At 45.5% G+C, this 14,954-nt stretch overlaps 1 protein-coding gene across 10 annotated transcripts in view; it reads right to left on the reverse strand.

The window, feature by feature from the left end:
* SETDB1 (SET domain bifurcated histone lysine methyltransferase 1) overlaps positions 1 to 4,246 on the reverse strand; it is a 30,811-nt gene extending 26,565 nt beyond the window's left edge. For 4 of the 10 annotated variants that reach the window (XR_016210620.1, XM_017345898.4, XM_008264469.5 and 1 more), the window contains exons 1-3: positions 3,959 to 4,245; positions 2,865 to 3,152; positions 876 to 1,027 (exon numbers count right to left, since the gene is read on the reverse strand). Coding sequence is in view for 9 of the 10 variants with exons in the window: in XM_017345898.4 (XP_017201387.1) it covers positions 876 to 1,027; positions 2,865 to 3,124 (412 nt within the window). In the remaining variant the exon portion in view is untranslated. Of the gene's footprint in view, positions 1 to 875; positions 1,028 to 2,864; positions 3,153 to 3,958 lie in introns of all 10 variants that reach the window. The other 6 variants (XM_070077716.2, XM_070077718.2, XM_002715576.6 and 3 more) reach the window with 3 other exon arrangements.
* Positions 4,247 to 14,954: the final 10,708 nt, after the last annotated feature.

Here is a 14,954-nt window from a genome sequence, read left to right on the forward strand (position 1 = left end):
GTCTCTCTCTCTGATACTCTGCCTTTCACGTAGATGGAAAAAAAAGAAACAAAACCAGAAAACAAAAATTGCTGCACTAAAAAGAAGCCTCAAATTTCGTTTAAAAGAAAAAAAAGAAAAGCTAAAGATGAAAAATAGCAACGAGTACTAGCAACAATGTAGTCTTGAAATTCTCAGTTTACTAGTGTGAAAGAAAAACTGTATAACTGCTTTGTCTATAGCCAACAGCTTCTTCAAGTCAAACATATACTTAACCCTAAGACCTCGCAATTATGCAACAGAGATGAATTTCAAAAAGAGTGACAAATGCTGAACCCAGAATACTAGATTTTGTATAATTCTATTTATACGAAATTTCTAGAAAAGGTAAAACTACAGAAAAGAAACAGATCAGTTGGGGTAACAAGGGATACTGAGGGCAAACTAGCAAATGGAAGTTTCTGGGAAGATGTAAATGTTCTGAAATTAGATTACTGTATCAATGTACTAAAACTCATATCATGCAATTAAAATGGACTAATTCTATGGTATGTAAATATCTTATTAAAACTTCTAAAAATAGAAAAAAAAATCCCAATCTATTGTTTTTGGATACATACACAGGTACTAAGCCACCAATAAAGAAAAAAAAGGAATTCGGAACAGACATCACAGAGAACTGGGCGGGGGGGGGGGGGGGGGGGATATGCAATCAGGGTATAGCACATAAGCAACACCTATATTAATAATGTTGTACTTTTTCTGTACTAGACAAGTAATTTGTAATATCAAGTTACTGACAATGGTTTCTCACCTCTTATTGTCTTCTAACTGTCCATATTCCAGTGTTTCTACTTCAGTCCTTAGACTTTCCTATCCAAAACCTCATCAATTACCTGAATCAATACTAAGGACATCATCATCTTCATCAGGAATCTCAATTATTTCTGTAGGCCGGGAAGCTTCGTCTTCAGAGCTACTGTCTCGATATTGTAGTCCCAGCTTGGAGTAGAAGTCCTTCACCAAAGACTCACAATTAGTCACTGCCCTAATATTGGAACACATATAGAAAAGGTCAAAGCCAGCAAAGAAAGTAAAGGCATAGGACCCACTAGAATTTACATATATAATTAAGTACAGACTGTCCTCAACTTAAATGGACCATATTGCAAAGTGTCTTGGTTTAGAATTCAGGATGCTTTTCCCACAAAAAAATATTTTAAGTAGCAGTTTCATCTTCAGACTAATTCCTCAAAACTCCAAAGTATAGTCAACTCATCTCTCAGTATCTATGTGGGACTGGTTCCAGAATTCCCCTTTGGATATTCAAGCCCCTTACATGAGATGGTGTAGTATTTGCATATAACCCACGCACACCTTCCTGTATACTTTAAATCATCTCTAGATTATTAATATTACCTAATAAATGTAATTACCATATAAATAGTTGTCATGCATTTACAATGTAAATGTGAAGTAAACAGTTATTATATGGCTGTACTGTTAAGGGAATAGCAACAAGGAAAAAAGCCTGCACGTGTTCAGTATAGAAGGAATTTTTTTTTACTATTTTCCAAGCACAGCTGAATCCATGGATACAGAACCCACGGATACTTGGGGTCAGCTGTGCTTTAAACGCTATATATTTATTTATTTATTTTTAACAGCCAGACCGAATTTATTCAGAGAAAATAAATTTGCAGAGGTGGGTGACCAACTGCCAGCGTGGACATGATGGAACACGTGGCAGAAGGTCTCACCTTGTTATCTGAAAACATATTCTTTTTTTTTTTTTTAATAAGTTTTTTTTTTTTATTTTTTTTATTTTTTTGACAGGCAGAGTGGACAGTGAGAGAGAGAGACAGAGAGAAAGGTCTTCCTTTGCCGTTGGTTCACCCTCCAATGGCCGCCGCAGCCTGCGCACTGCGGCCGGCGCACCGCGCTGATCCGATGGCAGGAGCCAGGAGCCAGGTGCTTTTCTTGGTCTCCCATGGGGTGCAGGGCCCAAGCACCTGGGCCATCCTCCACTGCACTCCCGGGCCACAGCAGAGGGCTGGCCTGGAAGAGGGGCAACCGGGACAGAATCCGGCACCCCGACCGGGACTAGAACCCGGTGTGCCGGCGCCGCAAGGCTGAGGATTAGCCTAGTGAGCCGCGGCGCCGGCCTTCTGAAAACATATTCTAAGTGGAGCAATGGAAGCAAATCTTCTGGGGAAGTTTAGGAACTTAATTGATGTTCCACAATTACATTAATACAGTAACTGTTTACAATTCTCATTCCCCAAAAGCTCTTATGAGGCAATCAAAGCAATTATTTTAAAATAGAGCACAAGAAGAAAGGGGCAGGCAGTGTGGTTCAGTGAGTTATGCCACCTCTTAGGATAATGGATCTTATATCACAGTGCCTGGGATTGAGCCCTGACTCTGCTTCCCATCCAGCTTCCTGTTAATGTGCCTGGGAGGCAGTAGATGATGACACAAAACTGGGTCCTTGCAACCTACATAAGAGATCAGATGGAGTTTTTGGCTCCTGGTTTCAGTCTGGCCCAGTCTCAGTTGTTGTGGGCATTTGGGGAGTGAACTAGATGGAAGATCTCTCTACTGTTCTGCCTTTCAAATAAATGAATAAACATTTTAAAAATAAAGTACAAGAAGGGCAAGTGACTCAAGTCGCTCACCTACTTCTAATGATATATTAGCCTTTGATAGATGAAAATTCTCTATATAGGTAATTCTAAGGTCAGATTTTGGACCACTTTGATATAAGGTAAAATTCTACACAGCTGTACTTTGTAAAGCATAAAGTACTTAGTTCAGGATCATGAATAATTATACTCAAAGTGTCTGCCAATGGAGAGGTCTCCTCTTTCTCAGGTAGTCCTCACCTGGATGCATCATCAAAGAGCTGGTCAACATGAGCCACCTCAGACTCTTTCTGTATTACCCACGTCTCCAACTCGGCTAGCTGCTTCTTGCGCTGCTGGACACAGTCCATCTTCTCCAGTTCTTCATCAATGAACTGCCGGAGTTCCTCCATGGAGATACCCAGCTCTTCAACCACTGCTTGCTGCAGCTCTGCAATCTCTTCCGACTCCACTGCGGCTGCGGCTGCACCCAAGCCAATACACCCAGGCAGGGATGCCATGCTTCCGTCCTCTGCATGGAACAGAAAACTAAAGAGACATTATAATCACAAAGCAGAATGTCATTCTCCTGATAAAACTGCTTTCTACTCTGCTACCTGTTATCCCAACGGCCTATGTTCTCTCTCCTCATTCTCCAAAATCCGATGCTGAGATTTTGTAAAGTTCTCACCATCCGCTATCAACTAACAGGCCGGACTAAGAACCTTTTGCATTAGTGAGCTACTGGAAATGTTTTAAGAAACCGAGGAGAACCAATCTGCAGAGAAACACATTTCTGTGATCTGTCTGTCGTGTTCCTTAACTAACAAGATAAATCTTACGCGCCATGTAATTCCTAATGTGAACAACCTGGCCACAAGTGGGGAGTTGATTTCAACTCAGTACTGCGGCATTTTCTTTTATTACTTGTTTACCACACATTACTTCGTTTCCGTGCAATTTTTTTTTAAGTCTAAAATATTTACGAACACAAAAGCTTGCAGCGAAAAGATTTCCCCAAGAAAAGATAAGTAAAACAATCTGGAAACAAAGTGTGGCTTCCTAATATCCACAATCCAATAACCCATAGAGTAGCGTTAACTGATTTTCTGATCAAATGGTTAAATCAAAACTGATGCCAGAACGCCGTACGACCCTAGCGCCAGTTCCCAGCGCCTCCATTTTTCCTTTGCCGACACACCGACCCTCGGCCCATCACCCGTTTGAGGGGTGCATCCCACTTATTTGCAAGTCCCCCTCAGTCCGGCGGCCGCTCGCCTCTCGGGAAGACTTTCTTCTCACCCCGGCCAACCTCTTCCCACAACATCCCAGATAAGCGTTCAGTCTCCGAATACCTCAATTACCAGTACTCCTCACACCTCCGGGCTTCCAGCTTCAGGGGCTCTTCTGCATCCACCAGACCCCAGACTCAGAGCCTGGAGCCGACCTCCACCAGAAAAAGAGAAACTGAAGGGAAACGGGAGCAGGGGGAGGGGAAAAAAACGTGAGGGAGGGAAGGGGGAAGCAAAAGGGAGGCCCGGAAGTAAATCTCAAGCGCCGTTCCGGTCACCACGACGGTAGCCTGAAGGGGTCAAATCCAGAGCGGCGAGGCGCCCCTCAGAGGATAAAACGAGCTGAGGTGACTACGCATGCGTTAAGCAGGGCCTTCCCGGGCTCCGGTAAAACGTCCGGCAAAGCACAGTGGGCGTGGCCAGGAGTAGATTACAGAAGTTCCGCCTCTCGCACCGGGCTCCAACTAGTGGCCGTTAAACTGCATTTATTGCCTACAAACAATCGACCAACACTCAGTTTTTTTGTCAATTTTACTGGAGTTTGTTTTTATTACACAAGTTGTAGAAATTGTAAAGGAACTCAAAGGATATTAAGGTAATAACAAACACAACATAATAACTTTTCCTTCCTCCATCATCGTTCCGCTCTTTTGAGGTAAAACAGTTTAGTTTTCTAGGCTTATGTGTACAAATCCATGATATTTATTGTTTGCTTTGTTTTTAATTAATATGTTCACCTGAAGCCAAAAGATAAAATTTGTCTTTTTGATAGCTGCATAATACTTCATTGCATGATTTAACCGTATTTAGAAAGCTAGATTGTTTTCTGTTTTTAGCCACTACAAATGATGCAACAATAAAAATTCACATCCTTTGGGGCTGGTGCTGTGGTTTAGCGGTAAAGCCACCACCTGCAGTGCTGGTTCGAGTCCTGACTGCTCCTCTTCCTATCCCACTCCCTGCTATGACCTGGGAAAGTGGTAGAAGATGGCTTAAATGCTTGGGCCCCTGCACCCACGTGGGAGCAACTCCAGGCTCTTGGCTTTGGCCTGGCCCAGCTCCAGCTGTTGGGCCATCTGGGGAGTGAACCAGCTGATGGAAGACCTCTCTCTCTCTTTCTCTCTCTCTCTGCCTTTCCCTCTCTGTAACTCTGCCTCTCTGCCTTTCAAATAATAAATAATCTTTTTTTTAAAAATTAACAACCTTGGGGTGGGTTCTGATTAAGATGCCCCTGTCCCAAACTTGGTTTGATACACACCTGCCTCCTGATTCCGGCTTCCTGCTAATGCGGGCTCTCTCTCTCTTTCTCTCTGCCTCTGCCTCTCTGAAACTCTCTTCCAAAAGGTTATGGCAATTATTAATGATTCTACTAGCAAACCTCTGAAAGTACCTATTTCCTCACATGCTCATTAGAACTGAATGTTAGCTAAGTCTTTTTTTTTTTTAATTTTTTTTTTTATTTTTTTGACAGGCAGAGTGGACAGTGAGAGAGAGAGACAGAGAGAAAGGTCTTCCTTTGCCGTTGGTTCACCCTCCAATGGCCGCCATGGCCGGCGCGCTGCGGCCAGCGCACTGCGCTGATCCAATGGCAGGAGCCAGGTGTTTCTCCTGGTCTCCCATGGGGTGCAGGGCCCAAGCACTTGGGCCATCCTCCACTGCACTCCCGGGCCACAGCAGAGAGCTGGCCTGGAAGAGGGGCAACCGGGACAGAATCCGGCACCCCGACCGGGACTAGAACCCGGTGTGCCGGCGCCGCAAGGCGGAGGATTAGCCTAGTGAGCCGCGGCGCCGGCCAGCTAAGTCTTAAGGATTTGATATGTGTTAGTGTCTGGGAGTCAGGTGCTTGGAGCAGTTGCTTCATTGGACATTCTCATCACATGTTGGAGTGCCTGGTATGTAGCAAGCACTGGGCAACTATCATGTGTGGGTTTATAGGGAGTAGTAAGTCTAAAATTCCTAGCTCAAGTTAGAAGCCAGGAATTTTATTGTTATTTTAGTATATGTGCTGCCAAAGCAAGCACAGAATTTTATTGTTATTAATTCAATTAATACTCATATTAATTCTATGAGGTCAGAATAATAACCCGTTATTACTGTATCTTTTTTAGGTCTAAGAAAACTTGGACACAGAATTTAATAAATTTCCCGAAGGCACATAGCTAAAAAGAGCCGGGAAGCTTCAATGTATAGGTGGTATTATTGAATCATTGTTCAATATTGCTTGTTTATCCTAGTTTGGAAATGTCTATTATTACATATTACCCTATTTTATGGCCTTTGTTTAGCTCTTTTTAAAAATATTTATTTATTTATTTGAAAGGCAGAGATACAGAGAGAGAAGGAAAGAGAGAGAAATAAATCTTTCATCTGCTGGTTCACTCCTCAAATGGCTGCATCGGCCAGGGCTGGGCCAGGCTGAAGCCAGGAGCCGGGAGCTTCATCCACTCTCCCCCATGAGTGCCGGGGCCCAAGTACTTGGGCCATCCTCTGGTGCTTTCTCAGGCTCATTAGCAGGGAGCTGGATAGGAAGTGGAGCAGCAGGGACTCAAAACAGTGCCTATATGGGATGCTGGCCCTGTAGGCGGAGGCTTAGCCTTCTACGCCACAGCACTGGCCCCTAGCTCACTCTTCCTTCCCTCCCTCCCTCCCCCCTTCCTTCCTTCCTCTCTTTCTTTTTAAAGATTTATTCATTTATTTGAAAGGCAGAATTTCAGAGAGGCAGAGAGAGAGAGAGAGAGAGAGAGAGAGAAACAGAGAGGTCTTCCATCTGCTGGTTCACTCCCCAAATGGCCACAATGGCCTGAGCTACGCTGATCCGAAGCCAGGAGCCAGCTTCTTCCTGGTCTCCCACACGGATGCAGGGGCCCAAGGACTTGGGCCATCTGCTGCTTTCCCAGGCCATAGCAGAGAGCTGCATCAGAAGTGGAGCAGCCAGGAATTAAACTGGCGCCCATATAGGATGCTGGCATTGCAGGCAGCAGCTTTACCTGCTACACCACAGCACCAGCCCCTCTTATTTCTTGCCAGGACAAAATAACCTCATGATTGGTACAACTTACTCTTTTTTATTTTTTTTTTGGTACAACTTATTCAATGATCAATCCTGCACATAGTTCTAACGTGCAGTTCTGACCATGTTACATACTCCTGCTTTTTTCTTTTTTCTTTCTTTTTTTTTAAATGAGTTTTTGTGTGCATTTTAAGATTTATTTATTTGAAAAGTATGTGGGAGATCTGAAAGGAGCTCCTGCCTTCTGGCTTCGGACTAGCCTAGCTGTGTCCATTGTAGCCATTTGGGGAGTGAAACAGCGGCTAGAAGACCTTTCTCTCTATCTCTTTCCCCCTCTGTTTGTAACTCTGCCTTTCAAGTAAATAAATCTAAAAAAAGAAAAGAAAAAAAAAAGAAAGGGTTACAGAGGGAGAGAGAGATCTTCCACCCACTCGTTCACTCCCAAATGACCACCATGGTCAGGGCTGACAGGCCAAACAAGGAGCTAGGAGCCTCATCTGGGTCTCCAGTGTGGGTGTAGGGGCCCACGTCCTGGGGAGATTTTCTTCTGCTTTCCCAGGAGCATTAGCAGGTAGCTGGATCAGAAATTAAGAGTCACTGCCTTAGACCATTACTTACCCCCTGAAATGAACACCAGCCTTGGGGCTAGGATTACCTTAGTTGATTTCACTTGTGCCTTATCAGTGTGTGGCTCTATCTCCCCTGCTGGTGTCTGGACAACTTAAGGCTGGATCCTGGGTTTTTGTTGCTTTTATTATTGTTTTCCAGAAGATTTATTTATGAGTCCAGTGTTGTGGCTTAGCTTGCAGCGCTGGCATCCATATGGGCACCGGTTCTAATCCCGGCTGCTCCACTTTTGATCCAGCTCCCTGCTAATGGTCTGGGAAAGCAGCAGAGGATGACCCAAGTGCTTGGGCCCCTGCACCCATGTGGGAGACCCGGAATAAGCTCCTGGCTTCTGGCTTTGGTCTGGTCCATCCCCTGCTGTTGTGGCCATTTAGGGAGTGTGAATCAGTGGATGAAGGATTCTCTCTCTTTCTCTCTTCCCTCTCTGTGTAACTGTGCCTTTCAAATAAATACAAATATAATCTTAATTTTAAAAAAGGCTTACTTACTCATTTGAAAGTCTGAGTTACAGAAAGAGGAAGAGACAGAGAAAGAGATTTTCCACCTGCTGGTTCACACCCCAGATGGCTGCAATGACTGGGGCTGGGTCAGGCTGGAGCCAGGAGCCAGGAGCCTCCAGGAGTTTCATCCAGGTCTCCCATGTGGGTGGCAGGGGCCCAAGTTCTTGGGCCAAGACTGCTGCTTTCTCAGGCTCATTAGCAGGGAGCTGGGTCAGAAGTGAAGCAGCCAGGATTGACCCAGCATTCATATGGGATGCTGGCACTGCAGGAGGTGGCTTAATCCACTGTGTCACAACACCAACCCCTGAGATCCTGTTTATCATCTTTGTTTCTCCTAGCACCTGATATATTTTCCCTGCATGTATGGTATCACATAATGTATGATGAATGAGGGCAAATCTGAACCCTACTCGCGTTCAATTCCATTCTGTTAGGTTCTTTCTGCTTTCCAGGATGCGGCGGTGGGATGGAATGTTGAATAGGATGCTATTTTTGGAGCATCAGATTCTGGTATGATTAATTCATCATCCTGAGAAAGCTGAAGGAATCAGTCCTGAAGAAATCAGCTGAAGAACCTAGAAGTGTCTTCTAAGGCCTTGTAATTCAATTAAGTCTCAGGTCCTACTCAAGATACTGAATTAGAATCTGCATTTTGGGATTGGAGCTGTGACACAGCCGTTAAGCTGATGTGTGGGACACCATATCCATAGGGGAAGTGCCTAGTTTGAGTCCCGGCTATGCTGCACTTTTTTTTTTCTTCAAGAAAGGCAGTATTAAAGAGAGAGAGCCACACACACACACAGAGAGATCCTCTATCTGCTGGTTCACTCCCCAAATTGCGGCAATGCTAGGGCTGGGCCAGACCAAAAAACCAGGAGCCCAGAGCTTCTTCCGGGTCTCCCATGTGGGTGCGGGGGCCCAACCACTTCAGCCATCCTCTGTTGCTTTCCCAGGAGCATTATCAGGGAGCTGCATCAGAAGTGGAGCAGCCTGGACTTGAACCAGCGCCCATATGGAATGCTGGCATCACAAACTGTTTTACCCGTTATGCCACAATGCGGGCCCCAGTGCTGCACTTCTGATTCAGCTTCCTGCTAAGGTGCCTCTTTAAGGAAAGAAAGAATCTGACTTTTAATAAGACCTCTAGATAATTTATTCACTAAAAGTTGAGTGGCACTATAGGAGAGGCAAGTTTGAACTGCATAACCCTATATAGGACAGAGTCTCACTAATTAGGAAGTCAAGCTCTGGTTTTCTGCTTTTAAGGTCTGAAGACTACCTCTTAATCTGGTCTTAACATAAGTGACTCACATTATTAAAATTTACAAGTCATTATAGACAGCTGAGTGTCATTATTAATAAAATGTAATAAGTAAGTGGTACACCAACCGGGATACTCAAGTGGTACGCTCAGCACATTCGGTCTTTTCCTTTGTGTACAGTGGGAAAACCACAGCTACACACCACTGAATACCTGACTGTGAGGAATCATAGCTCAGGGGCCAAAACCTTAGGATGCCAAGTAATCCTTTTCCTGCAGACAGACTCGAAGGGAAATCAGAGCCAATGTGCAGATTGTTGAGTGATCTCAGGATCAAAACCTTTGGATTGAAAATTCAAAGGTTTATAGGCACCAGGAAAGTCATGGAAAGGAGCAAAGGGTGACAGACAAAGGCTGGCCAGCTGGGGAGTACGTATTTCACCTCGGGAGCAGTCGCCGCTTAGCTCCAGCTAGTTTTTGTCCTGTCCGATATAGTGTTGCTAGGCCTTCCCATTTTTCAAGTGTATTTAGAAATCCATGTCTGGCGGGCGCATGGTCCAGCAGGCTAGACTGCCACTTGAGGCAGCCATACCCTGTATTAGAGCGCTGGTTTGAGTTTTGGATGTTCCACTTCCAATCTGGCTTCGTGCCAATGTGTTGGGAAAGCAACAGAGGATGGCCCAAGTACTTGGGCCCCTGCTACCTATGTGGGAGACCAGAATGGAGTCCTGGAGTCCTTGCTTTAGCCTAGCCCAGCCCTGTTGCAACCAACTGAGGAGTGATCCAGTGGATGGAGGATCTCTGTCTCTCCCTCTCTCTGTCACTCTGCCTTTCAAATAAATAAATCTTTTTTAAAAATCCAATTTTGTACGAAAGCTTCTGAATTTAAATATTGACAATTAAAAATTTTGTAGATTCTGCTATACTTTAAAAAAAAAAGATTATTTGAAAGGCAGAGTAACAGAGAGGCAGAGGCAGAGGCAGAGAGAGAGAGAGAGAGATGAAAGTCTTCTATCTGTTGGTTCACTCCCCAAATGGCTGCAATGCCTGGAACCAGGCAGATCCGAAGCCAGGAGCCAAGAGCTTCTTCTGGGTCTCCGACACGAGTGCATGGGCCCAAGGATGTGGGCCATCTTCTACTGCTTTCCCAGGCCATAGCAGAGAGCTAGATTAGAAATAGAGCAGCTGGGGCCGGCACCATGGCTCAATAGGCTAATCTTCCACCTTGTGGCGCCGGCACACTGGGTTCTAGTCCCAGTTGGGGCGCCGGATTCTGTCCCGGTTGCTCCTCTTCCAGTCCAGCTCTCTGCTGTGGCCCGGGAGTGCAGTGGAGGATGGCCCAAGTGCTTGGGCCCTGCACCTGCATGGGAGACCAGGGGAAGCACCTGGATCCTGCCTTCGGATCAGCATGGTGCGATGGCCGCGGCGGCCATTGGAGGGTGAACCAACGGGAAAAGGAAGACCATTCTCTCTGTCTCTCTCTCACTGTCCACTCTGCCTGTCAAAAAAAAAAAAAATTAGAGAAATAGAGCAGCTGGGATTGGAACCAGTCCCCATATGGGAGGACAGCACTACAGGCAGCGGCTTTACCTGCTACACCACAGTGCTGGCCCCTGCAATACTCTTTAAATGAGCAATTCAACTTCCACAAATTAAACTATATATCTTTGAAAATATAATAAAATATATATATTTGAAGTAATATAATTGCTAAATTATCTTTTGCAATTTCTGAAATAGCAATAGATTTAGAAGCAATGTAAATTTCTCTTGACAGGAGTTGAAAAATCATGGCACCCCAAATAATGGAAAACTTTGATTGTATTTTTAAAAGCCATTCATTATTGCCATTCATTCATATGGAAGATCTTCAAGATACTATGTTAAATGAGAAAAGCAGGTGCAGAATATAGTATATAGCATGGCATTATTTACACTAGAAAAATATATTTTTCCCTTATAGATACACAAAACATCGCTGCAAGTGTACATAATAAATTGTTAACACTGGTTATCTCTGAAATGGGACATGGAAGACTGGGGGTGAGGAGAAAATTGTGACTGTACACCATTCTGTACCTTTTAAAAATTGAAATTTTAGGGGCCGGTGCCGTGGCTCACTTGGCTAATCCTCCGCCTGCGGCGCCAGAATCCCATATGGGCACCGGGTTCTAGTCCCGGCTGCTCCTCTTCCAGTCCAGCTCTTTGCTGTGGCCCGGGAATGCAGTGGAGGATGGCCCAGGTGCTTGGGCCCTGCACCCCATGGGAGACCAGGAGGAAGCACCTGGCTCCTGGCTTCGGATCGGTGTAGCTCCAGCCGTAGCGGCCATTTGGGGGGTGAACCAACGGAAAGAAGACCTTTCTCTCTGTCTCTCCCTCTCACTCTCTGAAACTCTACCTGTCAAATAAATAAATAATCTTTTAAAAAATTGAAATTTTAAAAATTGAAACAGGGAGTGGGTAGCCTGTTCAAAATGTTACATTAAAAAGAAAAGGATGGCCGGCGCCGTGGCTCACTAGGCTAATCCTCCGCCTAGCGGCGCCGGCACACTGGGTTCTAGTCCCGGTCGGGGCGCCGGATTCTGTCCCGGTTGCCCCTCTTCCAGGCCAGCCCTCTGCTGTGGCCCGGGAGTGCAGTGGAGGATGGGCCAGGTGCTTGGGCCCTGCACCCCATGGGAGACCAGGAAAAGCACCTGGCTCCTGGCTCCTGCCATCGGATCAGCGCGGTGCGCCGGCCGCGGTGGCCATTGGAAGGTGAACCAATGGCAAAGGAAGACCTTTCTCTCTGTCTCTCTCTCTCACTGTCCACTCTGCCTGTCAAAAAAAAAAAAAAAAAAAAAAGATGATGTTCAGGAGGGTATAATACAGATATTGCAAAATTGAATGAGCTGAATAGCAGTTAGCTCTGGGAAGAAGGAATGGGAAACATGGCAGTGGTCTGGGATTTTTTGCATTTTTAACCTTAGGTAATGCTTGAAAAGAAATTTTTTTTTTTACCATGTACATGTATTACTTTTATGATAATGGGATTAAAAGATTGAGTGAAAACACACATGCAGAACCTAACACACACCCACGTGCACTTTATAGAGTAATACTAGAAGGGTTCCGGCCAATAAAAGCTTTGCCGACCGACTGGGCCCCTAAGCTGGCAGCTTAGGTGAGGTGGGGAAAAAGGAATGTGCAAGGATATGAGATTCGCAGTGATAACGTGGGCAACAGAACCAGAAAGCCCAGCGTCCATGCGCTGCAGCTCCCTGAACCTCCATGTCAGGGCCCTCTGCCCCTGGCACTGGAGGTACTCTACTGTCCAAGGGCTAAGCTGCCCTTTCTCCTGAATAACATTCATATCAGCCCTGGGTGAGTTTCCTTTTCTTTTAGCTGCTCCACTCTTTTTTTTCTTTTTTGACAGGCAAAGTGGGCAGTGTGAGAGAGAGACAGAGAGAAAGGTCTTCCTTTTCCGTTGGTTCACCCTCCAATGGCTGCTGATCCGAAGGCAGGAACCAGGTGCTTCTCCTGGTCTCCCATGGGGTACAGGGCCCAAGCACTTGGGCCATCCTCCACTGCACTCCCGGGCCACAGCAGAGAGCTGGACTGGAAGAGGGGCAACCGGGACAGAATCCGGCGCCCCGACCGGGACTAGAACCCTGGGGTGCCGGCACCGCAAGGCGGAGGATTAGCCTATTGAGCCATGGTGCCGGCCTAGCTGCTCCACTTTATCTGCTCCCACAGATGCTGTTTTTTCTTTTCTTTTATTTTTTCCTAAGGTTCCTGGAGAAAGCCAGATAATTGTCACGCCTGTGCTTTTCTAGTGACTGCATATTGATGCTGTCTTTAATCATGTATTTGTCTTGCAGCTTAATTTTAAGAGATGGAGAGAGGCCAACATTGTGGCTTAACAGGTTAAGCTGCTACCTGCATCTGATATGGGCTCTGGTTCGAGTCCCAGCTGCTCCACTTCTGATCTAGCTCCCTGCTGATGTACCTGGCAGCAGAAGATGGCCCAAGTCCTTGGGCCCCTACACTGCATGGGAGACCCGGGTGAAGCTTCTGGCTCTTGGCTTCAGCCTGGCCCAGCACTGGCAGTTGCAGCCATTTGGGTAGTGAATCAATGAATGGAAAAGTCTCTCTCTCTTTTTTATTTATTTATTTTTATTTTTGACAGGCAGAGTGGACAGTGAGAGAGAGACAGAGAGAATGGTCTTCCTTTGCCGTTGGTTCACCCTCCAATGGCTGCCGCGGCTGGCGCGCTGTGGCTGGCACACCACGCTGATCTGAAGGCAGGAACCGGGACTAGAACCCAGTGTGCCGGCACTGCAAGGCGGAGGATTAGCCTATTGAGCCACGGCGCCGGCCAAAAGTCTCTTCATATTCTCTCTCTCTCTGCCTTTCAAAAAAAAAAAAAAAAAAAAAAAAAGATGGGAAGAAGTTAATTTGAGTTCCTAGAGGGGAATCAGAGCAGTCCTCATGTCCTGACAGCAATTGTAACATGCTTTTACTTGACCTACACTTTGCCTTGAGTTTCCTTCCATCAAGTCAAGGTAGAAAACACACACACACACACACACACACCCCAGTTAACCAGTATAGCATCTTCTGTTATGGTGCAAAGATCAGTGTTTCCCTTGTCAGGCTTTGTTTCTCCTGCCCCATATGCAGAGAATCCAAGAGGCTTCCTTCAGTGAATGAAGGGGCACTCCTACTTCCAAGAGTCAGGAACCGAGACAGTTAACAAGTTCCTGGTAACAAGGAGAGGCTGGAATTGTGTCTCCATGTCACATGCTACAGTAGTCCCCTTTTACCTGTGGAGGATTCATTCCAAGACCTCCAGTGTATGCCTGAAACTGTAGATAGTACCGAGCTCTATAAATATGTTTTCTCCATACATATAAGCTCAGCTTATAAATTAGAAACAATAAGAGATGAACAACTACAAATAAAATAGAACTATTATAGCAATATATAATATAATGATTTTTGTAGCTAGAAGGTTCATTCTTACTGTAGATCATAGCAACCTCAGGAGGACGTTCACCTTTTCACTTAAAGTAAGCACTTTATAGCTTCTCTTTGGCATGTGTGAGTTACCACCATGATTAATCTGTGTGCTTTGAGATTATTAAGACAAGCGTTACCTGAGCACCAACACTTCAATAACAACACACTTAATTGGATAAGCAAAATGGCTACTAAGTGACTTGGCTCCAGGATCCCCATAGATATCAAAATCCTCATATGCTCAAGTCCCTTATGGAACATGGGTTGGATTGGGCTGGTGCTGTGGTGTAGTAGGTTAAACCTCTGGCTGCAGTGCCCACATCTCATATGGGTGTTAGTTTGAGTCCTGGCTGTTCTACTTCACATCCATCTCTCTGCTAATGCACCTGGGAAAACAGCGGAAGATGACACAAGTGCTTGGGCCTCTGCACCCACGTGGGAACCCAGAAGAAGCTCCTGGCTCCTGCCTGCAGCCTGGCCCAGCTCTGGGCATTGTGGCATTTGGGGAGGGAATCAATGGATGGAAGACCTCTCTCTGTCTCACCCTCTCTCTCTCTCTCTCTAACTCTACCTCAGCAATAAATAAATCAATCTTTAAGAAAATGGTGTAGTATTTGCATATAACTTGTGCACATCTTCTCACATACTGTATCTATCTTTAGA

Source organism: Oryctolagus cuniculus, chromosome 7 (assembly GCF_051225735.1).
Source record: "Oryctolagus cuniculus isolate XC-2025 breed Fujian yellow rabbit chromosome 7, ASM5122573v1, whole genome shotgun sequence".
Classification (NCBI taxonomy): Eukaryota; Metazoa; Chordata; class Mammalia; order Lagomorpha; family Leporidae; genus Oryctolagus; species Oryctolagus cuniculus.